The 18,204-nt window shown below is 40.1% G+C and overlaps 1 protein-coding gene across 1 annotated transcript; it reads left to right on the top strand.

Moving 5' to 3' along the window:
• Nucleotides 1-1,313: 1,313 nt before the first annotated feature.
• Nucleotides 1,314-17,372, top strand: LOC309442079 (serine/arginine-rich splicing factor 5-like). Its single transcript, XM_082057546.1, has 8 exons — nt 1,314-1,473; nt 3,784-3,922; nt 7,522-7,592; nt 8,013-8,099; nt 10,407-10,476; nt 14,252-14,325; nt 14,801-14,911; nt 15,867-17,372. The coding sequence occupies exons 2-8, from the start codon at nt 3,797-3,799 to the stop codon at nt 16,156-16,158; spliced, it is 831 nt and encodes a 276-aa protein (XP_081913672.1). The 5' UTR covers nt 1,314-1,473; nt 3,784-3,796; the 3' UTR covers nt 16,159-17,372.
• The last annotated feature ends 832 nt before the right edge of the window (nt 17,373-18,204 follow it).

The raw sequence follows: 18,204 nt of genomic DNA, 5'->3' as shown, positions 1-18,204 counted from the left end.
ACGAAGAGGAGGGAGCCAGATTCTTCTCAGTAGCATCCACTGACAATTAAAAGCCATGAAATTTCATCGGAACACAAGAAACCAGTTTTTTACTGTAAGGGTGGTCAAACACAGGATCTGGTTGTGCGGAGAGGTTGTGGAGCCTCCATCTGTGGAGATATCAGAAAGTTGAGCGGACATGGTCCTGGGCAACCTTGGGGGGTTGAACCAGATGGTCGCAAGGAGTCCCTTCCAACCTAAACGATTCTGTTTATTATGGATGTTGAATGTATAGGTTTTCTCCATCCTAAAGAATAATTAGAGGGCAAGAAATTTGAATGATGCCAGAATCTAATATATAGTGTCATAAATGTAACTTAGAGATCCACTCAGAGTTAAATCAGGAAATGCAGACATGATGCTATCAGATGAGGGAAAAAAACAGGCAAAACAAACTGTAACTATATTTTAAGCATTTGGACAGTGAAGGTTAAACAAGCTATGTTATACTGAAGAAAAGGATAACAATTTCTGTTTTGCTCATCATCCTGTGAGCTGTCATGAATTACACTGTAACAATTCCATAAAATAAGTACATCTCAGACACTGCTAAACCAGAAAAGTAGTGCTCCACGTATACACAGGTGAAAACTGCTGCTGCCCAGCACCTCCACACAAACCTGTATCTTTACCAGCCACTTTTCCTCACCCAAGGTTTCCCCCTGGTGTCCGCCACAACAACAGTACTGCGGCGTGATTCTCTGTGCTGAAGAGAAGGCGGTGGCAGTTTGGGGCTGCCAACTGTTGTTGGCAGAACTGTGGTTGCTGAGCTAACGTGTAGCTCTCTGGATGTGTGCCTTTGCTGCTCCACTCATTAACCAGTACACATACCCATCTCTTTTTCCGTGTCTTGGTCAAAAGTCACAGGCAGTTCAGCTCGAAGCAGAGCAGCCAGGGCAGGGATGCACACGCACAGCATCACCCCATCGGGTTTATTTCGGGGTGCTCCAGGCAAGCACTGGCTCCCGCACGCTCCCACCCCGCAGCCCGGGCCTGGTTGCGCCAGGAGCCCCCTCGGCCTCTCCCTGGCCCTACGACCCCGACCTCGCAGAGCGACCTGACAGGGCTGCAGCCTGCCCCCGCCGGCTGCACCCCCCAGCAGCCATCTCCTCCCGGCCACAGGCCGCCCGCCTCAGGGACCCTCATCCCCACAAAACTCCCCCACAGCGCCTGCTCAAACGAGCCGCCCGAACCCGGCGGCTGACGGGCCCCGGCGCCTACATCTCCCAGCGTGCAACGGGGCCACCCCGGGGCGGAGCGCGGCCGAGCCCGCCGCGGGGCACACTGGGAGTTGGAGTCGGGCGTTGGCGGTTGCGCAGCATCCGTTGGGGGCGCGCGGCGGTGCTGGTCTTTCGCAGGAGCACGGCAGCCATTGCCGCCGCGGCCGGGAACAGCAGTTTCCTCGCGGCCCGCAGGACTCAGCGCTCGGCGACGGTGAGTGTCTGCGCCTCCTTGGCTCGCTCGGCGGCGGGAGGGCCGACGGAGGGTCGGGCGTCGAGTTGCGAGCAGGGTTCTGGCAGCCGGGCCGTGCCGCGGCGACGGGCTCGGCCTTTCTTGTGGCGGCCCCGCGCTGAGGGGAGGGAAGCTGCTCTCGGAGGCCTCGCTGGCGCCGCGCAGGCCGCTGGCGCCGCGCAGGCCTCTGGGCCGGGCGCTCGGCGGAGGCCGCTGGGTAACCGGGGCGCGCCGGCAGCAGGCCGCGGGGGCCGCCGCGCTTCATCGCTGCCCCGCGGCTCTGCGTGGGAAGGGCTGGTCCCGGCCGGTTTGCTCAGGAGGACGGCTGGGAGCCGTCGGGGCTTGGACGCGAGTGTAAAGCTTTCGCGTCCGCCGGGAGAGCCGGAGGGGCGAACGCCTCGGGCTCGGCCGACGCCTCGGTGACGGTGAACCCAAGGAGAGGCTCCCCCTGCCTTGGGGAAGCAGCCCTGTTCCGGCCCCGCTTCTCAGAAAGAAGAACGGGCAGATGGTGTTTCGCTGCGGGCCCATGTTTCCCGAGTGGTTTTTGCTGGCGTGTGGTATCTTGTGAGCAAAGGCGGTTGCTTTGTGCTAGGGACAACGTGTGAATCTCTGCGACTTGCAGGTGTTCGAAAAGATGTTGCAGCCATTGTACTCCCTGGTGCTTGAGTAAATAACACACGGACGGATAGTTTGCACGTCTTATGCTGTATCTGTGACGGTTACTCAGGCCATGCGATCCAGCTCGTGTTCATTTCCTTTTGTGATTCTTCTGTCTTCCCCCACCTTGTTTTTCTGGAACTAAGAACTAAAAAGTATTGAACGGTAATTATGTAGTAGTTTTAACCTGTCGGTCTGTGTTGTTCCCAAAACGAGTGCTGTTGCCAAAGCGGCTGTTCAGCCATGTTTTAAAACACAAAGTTATGTAAGTCTGTCCTTCCTCTGCAAAGGCCTGTCTTTCCCTTAATACCTGCTGCTGGCCTTGCATGTGTTTGTGTGGTAAGGATGCGTCAGAGAAAACAATCTGTCAGAAGACTCGCTACCTGAATCAGTCCTCTGAACTGGATTTCCACGACATGAAAATGCGAGTGTGAGCAACACAGAAGAAGTGGTTACAAAGGGCAGCTTAGACTCTTGTAGGGGAAACACAAAACTTTTCACGTAGAACCAATGAAATAGGTATCATCTTAGGTCATGGTTCACAAACAGTTTAGGCTGAGCTAAGTAAGTGCTGTCACACTTCTATCCCTTTGCCCCATAAGAAGCCCTTTATTCTGTTTTCCGAAGTTCTGGCACTCTCATGGCACAGTGAGCCCAAGTAATGGAGCTAATCAATAGAAACCTAATGAGTGTTAACAAGGAAGGTAAATCACACTCATTCAAAATACTGCATCCAAATGGTCTTGAACTACGCTCACAGCTAACATGATATGTTGTCTGTTTACTCTGTCTGCTTTACAGCCCAGTATTGTAATATAAGATCACATTGTATTGCCACTCTTATAGGGCTTGGATTCTTTGCCTTTTGATTGACAGCAAGATCACTGAGAGAGCCAAATAATTAAAACTTTCTAGTTACAAGAACTTAAAAATTTTTTAATTGCATAAAATGAAAAAGTGGCATACTCAAACAATGGAGTTTCTCAAATTATGTATCCTGCATCAGTAGATAGCTTTGAAAATCTGAATATCCAAAATAACGTTTATTTTTGCCATTGTTGAAATCTCATAATAACAGAGTATTTCTTCTTTATAACTTGATAGACTGTTAAAAGAAGATAATTTATGGTTAGTGCAAATTGAAATAATTTGATGACTACTGTTTATCTTTGGGGTGCTAATATAACTTTTATTGCAGCAGTTATTTCAGGTGAAAGTAAAAGTTTTACAGTGTATTATGTTGCTATTCCAATGATTGGCATAACAGTTCTTTTTTTGACTGCTGTTAGCCCAGTAAATTCATCTTTGAGCTTATTGAATGTTTTTTTTTTCTTGATCTGTGATAAAAAAGCCTTATTAGTCTAACAGCAAACAAAAACTGTTTCTGATACAAGAAGTCTTTTTAGTGGTAAGACTAAAAAGGACAAAACTGGGAGGTCTGTGTAGAGTCTGCTAGAATTCAGTAAGACAGGATTTTCTCACTTCTCTGGCTATAGAGAATTGGGTTTTTAACATATACACCTGGAGGACAATAAAATGGAATCCTATTTAACCAAGAGTTATGAGGTTAAAGTGATCTTCATCACCCCATTTTAAGTTTGTTAATCTGATAAACAGTGCTGTTTTCTTTCTCAGCATCAACCTTAAGATGAGTGGCTGCCGGGTCTTTGTTGGACACTTAAGCTCACGCGCTCGGGAACGGGATGTAGAGAAATTCTTCAAAGGATATGGACGCATACGAGAAATCCATCTAAAAAATGGATTTGGATTTGTGGTAAGTAATACCTTGTTTTCCTTTCTTTTGTAGGTACTAGCCTTGCTATGCTGATATCAAGGAAAGGAGGATGTGTAAGAGCATAATAGTTCAAATGGGAAATGGAAAATATTAATTTGCATTTCAGACTGCTTTTCAGATGTTTGGATTACAGTTTTATCTGGTCTTGGCCAGGTTTTGCTCAAAATCTTGGTAATAGTCTAGACACATTAAATATATTCATCATAGTCTTCTGTGGACTTAAATTTTAACCCTTTTTTCTGAAGACAGTATAAATATCCCATTATGGCATTACAAAACTTGACAAAGTCTTGACCTGGAGAAAGGTTTATACAGAACCACTTTATTGCTGTCTTACTTCTAGTCTGGTTGGTCATACCTCTTGGCCTTACATAAAAGCGAAGTTCTTGGCTAAGACAACAGATGTAATAGCTGCATGCTGTTTGCTTTAAGCAGCACAGCTTTTAACTCTTGTGCAGCTAAAGTTAGGTGTATTCACCATCCATACATGTTCACAGGAGCTGTGTCTGTCAGACTATTAAATGAAGTACACAGTTCATGGGATCTTAGTTTCCTACCACTGCTTTCTAGAGCTCTGTGCTTCTAAATTGTTGTCCAAATTTTTACAGCTTTACAGGTTCCCAGATTGACTCAGGTTCAGTCTGTTTCTTAATTGTTATCTCCTGAGAACTAAGAATTAGCTATTCTGGAGCAGTGAGTTCAATCTGGACAGGTTGAGATGCTGCCATCGCACTATGGCAGGCTTACATGCCATTCGTTCGGCCAAGATCAATCTCTTAAATGAAGTTATGAGAAAAGAACAAAAAACCAGGCTTTGCTTACTGTAGTTTCATATGAGTATCTATATAAGAAGTATCTAGACATGTGTCAGTTCCTGATTGCCCTGCAGTATGAGCTATGTCTTGTTGACTGCCACCAGTTAAATACCTGTCTCTTAAAGTCCGGAGGTAAATGGCTGATCTAGATGTGAGCCTGAGTTTACTTAACATGTCTTTTCTAATTGCTGCTGTTTCTCAATCACCTTTCCCTGAGTGTTTCTCTTCTCTTCTTGGGCAGGGCTGTTGATTCATTCAGGAACAACTTCTGTTCAACAACTGTGCATGAATCAGCCAACCCTCCTTTCTCTCTTCTCCAGTTCCTAAGCAGAAGCATTTTCTTTTCAGAGCTCACTAGTATGCTTAAATAATTGTCCAATAACTCTGTCTAAAAAAATTTACTGTTCTCATGATGAAAAATTTTTTCCTCACATCTGAACAAAACTTTGCCCTCTTTTACCTTGTCATCCCATCACTGTGTACCCACATGAGGAAAGCACTTCCAGCATCTCTGTAACTGTGGTTTAGGTTTTGGAAGACTCCAGCTGGATCCCCCTCGAGATGCCTTTTGTTCAGGCTGAATAAACATGGCACTCTCACCCTTTCCTTGTTCTCCAGCCTTCTGATAACTTTTGGTGGCCTTTTGCTGGTCCCCTTCCAATTTTTCAATGGTTTTCTTGAGCTGGATGGGTCAGAGCTGGACATGGTGTTCCAGATGTGGCCTAACAAATGCCAAGGAGGGTGGAATGGTCACATCCCATGGTCTGCTAGCTGTACTCTCACAGCCCAGGATGCAGTTTGCTTTTGTTGCAGCAAGGCCACGCTGCTGACTCATACTTGGCTGACTCTCCCCAAGGATTTCCGTGTTCTTCTCAGCAGAGCTACACTTCAGGCACTCACATCCCAGCTTGTTCTGATGCTTAGGATTATTCTAGCCCGGATGCAGGACTTCACATTTATCTTTTGTTAAAACTTGTGATTCTTGTTGGCCTAATTTTTCGGCCTGTCAAGGTCTATATGTGTGGTGGTTTTTCCTTCTGGTATATCTATTTCTCCTCTCACTTTGGTGTCAGCCACAAAAATGGTGAGGGTGCACTCAGTCCTGTCATCCAGATAATTTGTCAATACATGGAATAGAATTATCCTTTGCGGTACGTTATTTATCATGGGCTGTCAGTTCATCTTTAGTTTTTGTTATTTAAAATCTGAATTTGTAAACCTGCTACAAAACCAGGTGATTTTGATTGATCATTGTTGTAATGTTAAAAGCGTGCTTCATTGCACTTGATTGAAATCATTGTTTGATCTTTGAAACTAATAATATTTACTTAAATTTTGTAGATTTCAGCACAGAATGTTTTCAAACTTCCGACCATAAAGCTAGGTAGACTTGCAAACATTCAGTTTGTTAGAAACTAACTGAAATCATAGCATTTGTAGGTGTTAACTATTGATACTCTTAAATACTGGGCATAAATGAATTTTCTCAGTCTTTGCATCATCATGCAAGGATGTGTGATGTTTCATTTGCTAGTGAAACAGATTTCAGTGCAAAAGGGGAAGATTACTTAAGCCAGTATTGCTTCTGGAAAACTTTTTATGCAAACATGTTCTTCAACTTGAGAAGTTTATTCTCTGTTTGTTGCTCTCAAGCTGCAGTTCCACGATTTTTTTTTTTTCTCTATCCGCAGTATTGGTTCAAGCAGTCCCTACCCAGCTGCTTGTTCTCACTGCTTTTTTTCTTTCCTTTTTTCCCTTGCCTCCTTTGGTGTTACCACAGTTGTTCAGCCACATAATGAACCTACCTGGGAAGCTGATCTAGTTTGAAAAATAACACTGTCTTTTTCACGACACCTCCTGAACAAAGTGTGCTGTTTTTCAGTTGGATGGGTTTCTTGACCTAGTTTCCTGCAGAGCTGTACTAATAGCTTTGCCAAGAACCAGTGGGCTGGATAGCGAGCAGAGGCTAATCAGGCTGACTAAAGCAGCATTGCTGCCAAAGTGAAGCGACAGATTCCATTGCAACAGTATATTAAATTGCATATTATAGCTGATCCAGGCCTGCAGGTGACCAGTGCTGAAGAAAGGCTTATGTTTCTTACTCTTCTTATTCAGGCACCTTTTTTGCCAGAGTTGTCACAGAATCACAGAATTTAATTTGCTCAGAAGCAAATCAGAAGGGCTTTTTTTCTGATTTACACTTTCCTTTCCAACTTAGTAAGAACTTAATTGGCATCAGAACTCTTGAAAGGGTTTTGGGAGTGCACAGTTATGCTTTTGTTTGCAGTTGATCAGCTCGTGCTGTTATATAGGTTTTCCCTGTATGTAGGGCTGTGTTTTAAACTGAATGCCTTGAAGTAATCCCCCCAGCTCTTTTTTAGAAAGCATATTAGGTATTTCGGTAGAAACTGAGGTAATTTAATTAATTTGTTTTATGTAGGTCCTGCAAATAATTATACTGAAATGACTGAGGGGGGCAAAGGGAGTTTGCAGGGTGGAAGGAGAAGAAATAATCATGAGTAGGAACATCTTGGCTTTTCAGTCATAAACATACAGGGTGTTTCAAAAAGATGGACCCAGTTTCAAAGCAGTATACATTTCAAATTGGGTCCATCTTTTTGAAACACCCTATACTAGGAATCCACTTCCCTGTTCAAAGTTCTGGCTGATACTTGCTGCAGAAATCTATAATTTATAAAGAAAATATGTTTTCTAGCATTTGGAATGAGGGAAAATACTTTTTTATTCCTATTTTATTTCTAGGAATTTGAAGACCACAGGGATGCTGATGATGCAATTTATGAACTAAATGGTAAAGAGTTGTGTGATGAAAGGTAAGCGTGATACCATAATTTCCCTTAAGAGCAGCAAAAGTTCTTTGTATCCAAATACAGTGCATTAGTTTGTCCTCTGACATTTGTTTCTTGTGGCTCTGTGGTGGGATACACCTTCCATAACTTTATCTAAAGAGATTCATTTGGAACCTAGCTACAATCTTGTATAAAAGGCAGAGATAGTTTGGGGGTGGTTTGGAGCAGGGCTGACTGTTTTCTCCACTTGCACTTATTTCTCCTTCAAAGCTAATTCAAGGTCTTATCACTAGAAGTGCCAGCAACTCTGTTATAAATCAGTCCTTGCAAGGGCAAGATAATTCTTGTTTATGCACATGTGCTTATAGTTGTGAAAGATCTAAGTGTCTAATAGTTAAAGTTTGGGCTTTATGTTTTGTTTGCTTGTTTTGTTCCTGTCTTAAGGGTTACGATAGAGCATGCTCGAGCCCGAAGAGGAAGGGGCAGATTCTCACAACGGTTCAGTTATTACCCCTCACAGAGTGGATCTAGGTGAGTGGTCTGGACTCTTTTTCCTACAAACACAGTAACTGAAGAACTGTACTGAAATACTGTTTTCTTCTAGTGGTTGGAGTTAGGGGTCCAGCTCTGTTTCCTTGTATAGTTTCACAAAATAAGTTTCATGTTCTCAAACCTTGCAGGTCCATTGCTATTACTAACCTTCTCTGGCTGAGGAGAAGATGGATTTTAAAGCAGTTTAACTGGCTCGCGGAGGTTCACAAACCTGCTATGAAATGCTCCCTCTCCATGTTGTAGGCACTACATTGGTGTTGCTTCCTACTGTTGCGTAAATGATGTGAAGAAGTAATGCTGCAGTTGGATTGACTGGTTTTAACACTAAATCAAGAAAAATGCCAGAGCTGCTCTACTGAGGCTTTTGTCATTAAACTGAGCTTACAGGCTAAGTAGAATTACTCTAGAACAATACTTCAGGGTATTTACCATCTAGCCAAGCTTTCACGTTTCCAGTTGTATGGTTATCAAAACACTTACTTCAGCACAGCATACAAAAGGAACTATATTTGAGAAACAGTGCTAGGGCACAAGTTACTAGGATACGCAAAAGTGTGCAAATACCAGTTGACTAAGTCCGCTGGTGGAGCGGGTGCCTCGCTGAAGGAGAGCCTCTGTCTGACAATGGAATCTGAAAAACACAACATAGCTCATATCTAGAGTACCTGTAGTGGACATCAAGTGTTTGTGGAGTTGTTCACTTTCAGTGATTTAAGCCAGTGGTGAACACTGTGCCAACTCGCAGTGGAGTTTGTGAAAGCTCTGCAGATTTGCATATATTCCACCAAACAACAACACATTACACCTTTACATTTTATATTTACCTGTGTGAAGTAAATATGCATGGAATAAATTACTCTGCATAGGCCACAGCTATAAATGTTTCTACAGAGTAGAGTTTGGAAGAAAGACGAAGACTTTAACTGACATAAACCTCTGTGTTTGTTTCAAAGTCAGAATTGCTGCCATTTACAAACCAGTGTCTGGAACATCTAATTTGCATATGCAAATATGCTAATTAGATTGTTTTTTCTTTAGTGGCAGTAACCTTGATGCGGTATAATTGGTCCGAGGTCCAGGCTAAAGCTGGACTTTTAAAGTAGGAAGTGTGATTGAAGGTCGTGGGCGTCTGACGTTGTAGTCATGTTCATGATGTCAGACTGCCGATGCCAGACAGGAAGAGACTGCGGTTTGCAATAATGGAAAAATGAGACTCAGCCTGCCAGTTTTGGGACTCTGGGACCTCTGTTTAAATGCCCGGAAGATCTGGATGTTCTGAAAAAAATTGGGACACTTTGAGGTATGCACTGAGATGAAATTGCCTGTGCTTCAGTGTACGAATCAATACACACAATTTAGGATTATGTTTCTGTGGGAGGAGAAGATGAGAATAATTTTCTCTAAGGTCAGTGTTCTTCATTCTTGAATCTTTTTACAGTAATATGAAGTAGTACCATTGTTAGAATCCTGCGTTACTTATCAAAAGGCTAGCATACCTTTTTCCATAGTTCTTAGATCCCTTTGGATTCAGAATGACGAGGATATGGAACAGAAATTACCTGCAAGGGCAGTATTCTTTCCAGATGTCTTACTCTTCTGTATGAACATTTTCAAGCCACATTTTCATTTTTGAGAGGGTCTTTAATTTTCAGTTAAGTGAAAAACATCAGCATTCATTCAGGAACTGTGAACTGCCACAGTTATTTCAGGGCATCACTTATCTCGCTCTCATTTTACTAAAATAAGAGTATTTTTGTCCACAAAATTATCTAATATAGGTCATGGATGCATTTATAAATATTAACAGTTATTTGGAATTTAGAAGTGTGAGCTAAGATGCCTTTAAATTCCGCCTGCTATCTCCCTGACATGAAGCAGAATTTATCCTACCAACTGAAAAATAAATTTTTATATTGCCCCTTTACATTAATATCCTCCAAAACCATATGTGAGAGCCAAGCCTGTCAAATACCAAAATGAAACTAATTCTCTTTACATTATTTTCATTCTACTAAGCACTTATTTCAGTGTATCTAGAAAAAATGGTGGCTTTATTCACTGCCTTGGTATAAACTTTTTTATCAAAATTGTTTTTAACCCTGTTGTAGCATGTCTCTTCATGTAGTGGACTCTTAAATATATTCTTGTCTAGGGGGAATCAAATCTGCAGTCCAGCAACAAGGAGAATATTTAAATATTTCAGCAAACTATAGAAAACATCAGATTCTTAAGTTCTAAATTCCTTACACTGGAGACTTTTTTTTTTCCTCTGAACCATTCTGGCAGGTATGGACCTCCTATTCGTACTGAACACAGGATCATAGTTGAAAACCTTTCATCCCGTATCAGCTGGCAGGTGAGTTAATATCTTCTTTTTTTACACCTACTTCCTACCCGGTAAGTAGGCTGCTCTCAGCCTAATTTCTTAATAAAGCCATCATAAATATTTAACCTGAATAAAAAATAAGCAAAAAGGCTTCAGTGATTACTAAAAATTAGCATTCAAACACTTAGAGAAGTCTTGTTTCACAGCTGTGCAAATAGTTCTATAACTAGATTTTGTGGTTGGGAACTGATTCTTACATGTGTTTACCAACTGATCAAACTTTTGAAGACTCTTAGATTGTTTCTAAATTATTGAAGCATAGCATCCATATCTTTGTATTGTTACACCTGGAAGTGCACGCCCTTGTTTTGGGTAAAATTTATGGTCTCTTCTATGTTTTGTAAAATATTTTTGTGACATGATGCATGATTGAGAAGTCTGGTAATAAATCATTAAAAGGAGTCTTTGGAAAGCTACTCTGTGAAGTATGCTTACCATAGATATTCCCAAACTTTCAGTAATTATATTTTGAAGCTTCCTTACCATGTTTTTGTTTTGTTTTGTTTTTTCCCACCCCTTGCTAATGTTTTGATAATTTTTAGCTGGCTTTTAACAGAATAACCATATAATTAATTCCTTTAGTTGTATTCTGTGCGGTATACAGTCTATAGAAAGTTTATTTTGTAAGGGCACAGCAACAGATGCTGTTTACAAAAGATGACTGAATAGTGGAGTTTAGTCTTGTTCATTAATCTTTATATTCTTTGAGTAAAGATACTTTAATTAGTGCACTGAAAGATGCAGTAGGACACGTGGAATGTTTAAAACCTTGGTCTTGCAGCTAAATCCACATGAGGGAGCTGTGTGGCTTGCCTAGGACGGTGCTGGTGTCTTTCATAAGAGCTTGGGTACAGTCCATGTAGATAAATGGTCGAACTACATTTGTTTATCTTCTGCATGACAGGTTCGAAAGTTCATAATTGTACAGTTGTGTTAATTATTGAATAACTAGAAGAACAACTTCTGAGTTGATGTGATGAGCAAGTGGTTTTCATCTAAATATCTTCTGGTTATGCTATGCAGTTACATATATGAAGAGATTGTTATAAAACACAGCACTTGGAAATGACAGTAGGGATGAGAGAAGTAAGCTAGAATGGAGTGTTAAGGAGAGTAAATCCTATAATACTGTTTAGTATTAAATTCATAACTTGAAAAAAACCTTAACGTTTTTGTAATTTTTTTACTCGTGAATATTTATAATGGCTTTATTTGTACGTACTGTTTTGAACTGAAGCCCTCCCAATTCACATTTCATACTGATGAATCTTTAGCGTTCTAATTAAATGTTTTAATGACTCTCTTAAATACATGGTAAGTTAGCATAAGAGACTTCTTGATACCTGTCTAAATAGAAATCATTTGAAGCTGACATCCATATGCAAGCCTTATTTAGTTTTAAAGTGGTACTGCTTTGATACCAACTATAGTGCTTTAACTTCTTTTAACTATGCTACTTACACAACAGATTAAAATAGCTAATATATTAACAGTAGTGGCATTATTCTTCCTTTTTAACCCCTGAGCTTCTAGCAAGCACAATCGGTATGGAATCTTGCTTTAAAACTTACATGCATAATTTCTTCTTTGGTATGTGCAGATCCCCATGCTTTGCGAACTTCTGTCTCCTTAAAAAGTTATTGTGATGGGATATTAAAAAGAAATGCATTCAGATCAGTTTCCTCAAATAGTTGGCTATATTGTTAATAGGTAATCTCATACCTAAGTAGTAGACACTGTCAGAATTCTCCATATTTTAGCAAACCTATATTTCTGCATGTTCAGAGCTTTCCATCCACCCTCATTAGTTCTTCAGTATCTGGGAATTTTCAAGCAGTTGGGAAAAGTAGATGTGTTACATCAAGATGTAATTTTTAATATGTGTTTTTCTGATCTATGGTTGTCCTATACCTTATTTTCTGTTGCTGCTAAGGACAACAGGGTATTCCTGTGCTGTTTAAGGTGAAGCAGAATAGTAAACCTAGGATAAAATTTGACTGTTCCACAGGTTAAGTAAAAACAGATAACTTTAAAACATTCCCCTAATGATAGTAAATACCCTGAGCTTTTCTAACACATGCACCCTTACTCCCTTTTGAGCAATAATGTTGGCATCTTAATCATGTGGACATTACTGTTACAAGTGATATTTCATTATGATGATCCTTAGGATTCAGTGTATATGGTGGAAAGTCTGGGAGGGCCTGAATTTTAAAGGCTAAAGTTATTGAATTAGAAAATAAGTATGTAGATAAACGTTTTCTAACTTCCTTTTGACTTACCAGTCCTAGTCTGGTTAAGATCTCACCGAATTGAGCAGAGCCAAAATTTTGTTCTTCATTTTTAAATGGGGCTAAACATACTGAGGTTGAAGTATTATTTTTAGCGGTGCTGTAGGGCCCATTTTTCATTTGCCATTAAGCTTTCTTTGTGTTAAGCACAGGTGAAACAAAGAAAATATCTATTAGTTTTAAAAATAAAATTATTTAATTTTAATTAAGATATTAGATAAAACTAAGCCATGTTATACTCTGTAAGACATGTTCTAAAACTTTTCTTGGCTTTTTGTTTTGTATTTTTTTCTTCCCTAAGCGTATTTCTAACCAAGTGCATTTTGAACCTCTTCTAACAACCTTGATTTGGTTAACCCTCACTTTTCTTGTGTGGAGGAAAAAGAACCAAAGATTTGGGGGTTTTCTAGTGGCTGAAATTCTAGGGTTTGGCCTGTTCTGAATTTGCCTTTTGGTTCCTATGACACTTCTGTTTTTTGGCGATCTAGATCTTGGTTTGCCTGGGTTTGATCTCGATTGGCTAGCACAGGTCATCCTCGGGTTCTTTAGCCACTTCTGGAGACTGGCGACTATGTCCAGTGCTTTCAGGGCCCCTGGTACCTCCGTGAAGCGTATTGCTATGAGCCATCACTCTGCCTTTCTCATGTAAGCCAGCTAGGTATTGGACAAGCAACTCTTTGCTTAAGGTACCTTCTTGTATCATCTGCCACTCGTGGCATGTTGCGGTAAGTAGTCTGGAATTGTCAAATACCAGATACTGTTTGGTAAAAGTACTGCTTAAACTTACAAGAACGTTTAGCTTTTTAATGACCTTTTATATTACTTGTTTGTACTTTCTCCTATTGCTGAACAAGTAATTTTACAGTGTCTGCATGTTTAGCCACTATTAAGTTAAATACAAGGGTGTCTATTGACGTGGCACTGTAGCGTGACAGATATTCAGGTGAAATATAAAAACATTTTTTCCGTCTGTAAAATTATTAGTTTTATAGTAATTACACCTTTTTGCTTTTAATTTTGCTGTGAAGTTGGGGGAGGTGAGGCATATAGAATGAATTTGTCTACTTATATTGGATTGTCATTTAACTGGGGTGTTTAGTCATGAAAATTTGCATTTAATACTTTGTTGCTTTTCATCTGTTACCATTCTGATTTCAGTGCATATGTTGATATTTTAGGTGTTGCACTGTATTTTCGTAACAGCTGGCTTTGGGATGCAGGATTATTTTAAAAGCAATATTTTATTCACTGTGGTTCTAAAAATGAGGGATCATTTCTATAGGCAGCTGCTATTACATAGGCTGATTCAGAAACTTTTCTAAATTATATATTTTTTTATAAAGTATAAAAAGCATTAAGCAGTTTTAGCAGAGAAAGTTTTAGGCAGGCATTACTTACTGCTGGTTGACTCATTTGTCATCTGTTTAAGGCTAAAATGTTAACTTCCACTGCAGGACTTGAAAGATGTCATGAGAAAGGCAGGGGAGGTCACCTATGTGGATGCACACAGAAACAACAGGAATGAAGGGTAGGTTCATTTTGTGTCTAAATCCGTACGATAACTAAAACTCTTAAAGGCAAGATTATCCTTGCAATGTAAAATAAATGAAAAATAGATCTTTGGCTTAGGTGCTGAACTTTTTCTGATTTAATAAAACAATCTAAATAGGGCAGGGGAGTCTGCAAGTATTTTGTTTCTTGGAGAGCTTTAGAATGCAGTTTAATGGAGGACTGAGAGATATTTCCTCAGCTGGTGCAGGTTTGTGTAGCTTCTTGGGTTTTCTCCATCTCATTGCAGTTGAGAGCTCTGGTAAGGTTTAAGATGTGAGGTACAGATCGCTAGGACTGTTAGCATCACATTTTCCTGTTAACCAAGTTAAAAATTAGCTTTCAGAAGAGAAGACATCAAGGTATGAATCAACAGATTGAAAAAGACTCAAACTTGTTCTTCTTGCTTTTTCAGTTTCTCTGAAAATTTTTCTTCTTTTCCCGATGTTGTACAGGGTTGTGGAATTTGCATCCTATAGTGACATGAAGAGTGCACTGGAAAAACTGGATGGCACTGAGCTGAATGGACGCAGAATTAGATTGACTGAAGATCACAGAAGGCATAGGTATGTCACCTGACCTGATAAAATTCTGCTGAGGGTATGGATTTGGGTACTATTGATGCCAAAGTTTATTATCTGATTCTTTGGCCCCAAGCTAAATGTCACCGCACAGAACTACTTTCTAGCAGTGTAAACAAATTTAGATAAGAACTAACTTGCTGAAAACAGGTTAAGCAGAGCACTTTTGGATGAGAGTAAGGAGCTTTTCTTTTTAAGATAAAAAATTATATTTAAATAAAAGGACATTTTTTTAAAAAAGCTGTTAATTTTGGTATTATTAATTTAATGAAAAGCTGCTTCACAGTCCTGTGAAACGTCTTTCAAATAGTTGTGAAAACAACTTTTTCATCAGAATAAAAGAAAAACAGCTTGCTTGCATTATTCCCAAAGCACTTCTGCCGTCTAGTCATTTAAGAAACATGTTTACTGCAGCTTATTCATTGTTGCTCTGAAATACAAATAAATTTATTTTCATGAGAAAAGGGATGCATAACTAAGGAAGGTGTTAAATTCTATGGCCTTAAAATGTGCTCATGTTCGCTGCATTTAAAGACTTGTAGGATCTTGAAAGAAACCCTAACTAATCTACATGGGTGTTTCTAGAGATAATAAATACCACAGGTATCATTTTCATTTCTGTGCTTTTCTCTGTAGATGACTAAAAATTTGTTTGTCTCCTCCTGGTGGGGGCAGGGGGAAGGCATCTTTAGTTAGGCAGCTCATATTTTGCCATGCTAGCAGAGAATGTCAAGGCTTAGCAGCTCCTGGTAGCCTTGGCCTAAGAAGATACTGTTGTGATGGAACTTAGCAGAAATCTTGCAGCACTCTGAAATAATTGAATGCTGTGCGTAGCACATTCAAATGGATGTGCTGTGCATACAAAGTAGTTGAGAATTTAAACTGAGTACTTCAAATATAATAGAGGATGAGACTACAGCTTTTAATTGTGTTTCTCTAGAAGCAGATCTCGATCAAGGAGTTACTCAAGATCTCGCAGCAGGTCCAGGTCTACAGGATCTTCCAGATCGTACAGCCGGTCCAGGTCCAGGTCAAGATCAAGGTCCAGGTCCCGATCTCGATCCCGATCCCGGTCCCGATCTCGATCCCGGTCTCGTTCTCGCAGTCGTACACCTAAGAAGAGCTATTCCCAGAAAAGCCACCGCTCCAGCTTGCTAGCTTCTTCCCCATCTCCCTCTTCTTCTAAAAGAAAATCTCGTTCTAGGTCGAGCTCTGCTCGTAGCCGCAGTTAACCTGCTATTAGAGATGTATTAATGCATTTAATTTGATTCAAGTTTCTTGAAGACTTGAGACAAATTATACATGAGAACTGGGAGGGGAAGAGTTAAGATGATGAGAGGATAACCTCCTTTTACATTGCCAAAGTGCCTGTCATCCAATAGGCCATCTCTGTGAGGAGAGGCTGTCAGCTTTCTCCTCTTCAGTGAAGTCTGGAGTGGGAAGTCTTTTTATTTTTTTCCCTGCTATTAGTAAACATTTATATCATAGATATATTATGTACACATAATGCTGAGGTAATGGGATGAGACAATACGCTGCTTTCTCCCTCTCTTGCCCCCCACTTTCCCCTCCACCTGCAAGGCCTTTGACTTCCAAAATACTACGTTAGCTTTTGTCCTTGGTATTAAATCTGAGAAGAGGAAGTATAGATTTTATTCCGTAACGACTGTGTGGCTACTTTTCTGTGTAAGAATGAGTGGACCAGCTGAATTTAGTTTAGAGTTCACTTTTTTCCCTGTTGCTTGGCTTGTTTAAGTTCCAGCTTTAAATTACATTGATAATATGCTTAATTTGCAACAGACTTTCAGGAATACCCATCAATCAGTTGAATATTTCTCACTTGGTAGTGAATCAATACAATGTTAACCAGTAATGAAAGCTGGAATTTCCTGTTAAGATGAAACATACCATCCAGTTGTCAGTATTGGGAATCCATTCTACTAATTTTCCAGTAATTCACTAGTATGTGGTATTGTATGTAGGGGCCTTATTTGACAGGTGACTCCATAAAACTGCACAGAAAATGTCAATATGCATGTCCATGTTTTTGATGTTTATAAAGTGACATAGCTCTCATACCCAAACGTATGATACTGAATAACATGTGTATGACTAGCAATAGACTTGATGGAAAGGAAGGTTATTTTAGTAAATGACAGCAGCAAAAAATCTGAGGAAAAGTGTAGTCAGTTGTGACAGAAAAAGTTAATCATGTTAAAGCGTAAAGAGGATAATTTCTTTAAATCTCCTGGATGCACAGTTGTTTTGATTAATAGAAATTTCCACTGCAAATACTGTTTGTTCTTGTAATTTGGAATTAGATTTTTTTTAACTTCTGTATCGTTAAAGAAGGGAAACATTTTTGGAAAAATATGTAAATTAATCCCAAAGTCTTATGTGTGTTTAAATGTACCATTCCTAATAAAATAAAAAATTTTCTGGCTTACTTTGCAGTTTTGTTTAGCAATTTTACTGTTGCTGGTGTTCACTTCGTACAATCTTCCACACGTGATCACAGGGAAATTTATTTGAAGGTGTACCCATATGGAGCAAGGAAAATGTAAACTAGAAACCAGTTATGACACATAAGTAACCAGATGCTGACTAATAGGAGGACAGAGTAAGGTTTTACTGTCGTGGCCATCAGTGGCTGTTTGCACAGATGGCAGACAGAATTTCTGCAGTCCTTCCAGACAGATTTGTGTGACATCTTCTTGTCCACCTGTTCAAACAGAGGAACCAACAACTAAATATTCATAGGTGTTGGAGTCTTCCTATAGGTAAAATTATGCAGGGTGGTGTGTGTTACCAGTGCAGTGTGACACAATGGAAATAGACCTCTCACTATTTTTTTTACATGTTTGTCAAGGTGGCATGCAGTGGCTCTTTGTCCCCCTAAGATATACAAAGGTGTTCAGGTGAGGAAAAGGTGAGCTTTTGAAATCTTAAGAATATAAAATCTGATCTTTCTCTGAGGAAAGATTTGTTTATGGTAGATGTGAACTTGGCAGCTTTCTCTGTTTATTTGAAGGGCAAGGATAGGAATCTTCAGCAGCTAAAACAGCTTAGAGGAGAGGTTGAGTCCCTGGTTACTCAGCTCTTAGTTATTTCTTTTGGTGTATTAATTTAGGTGCCTGTAGAAATAATGGATATTGAAGCCCAAATTTTTATTTATTGTGCACATGTCTTTTTCTTCCGTGATATTTTCCATGTCAAAAAAGCTTAAGCCCTTAAAACATATGTGAGCAAAAGGTCTAAAGAACACTGAAGTTGTACCT

Source organism: Streptopelia decaocto (genome assembly GCF_964273445.1).
Source record: "Streptopelia decaocto genome assembly, chromosome: 7".
Lineage (NCBI taxonomy): Eukaryota > Metazoa > Chordata > Aves > Columbiformes > Columbidae > Streptopelia > Streptopelia decaocto.
The sequence above is the reverse complement of the archived record's forward strand: the minus strand, read 5'-3'. Positions and strand labels throughout refer to the sequence as shown.

Excerpts from the sequence above, each read along its gene's own strand:
- LOC309442079 (XM_082057546.1), top strand. The coding sequence starts at position 3,797 with ATGAGTGGCTGCCGGGTCTTTGTTGGACACTTAAGCTCACGCGCTCGG. Across the intron at positions 7,593-8,012 it reads AAAGAGTTGTGTGATGAAAG|GGTTACGATAGAGCATGCTC; the intron begins GTAAGCGTGATA and ends TCCTGTCTTAAG. Across the intron at positions 14,326-14,800 it reads AGAAACAACAGGAATGAAGG|GGTTGTGGAATTTGCATCCT; the intron begins GTAGGTTCATTT and ends GATGTTGTACAG.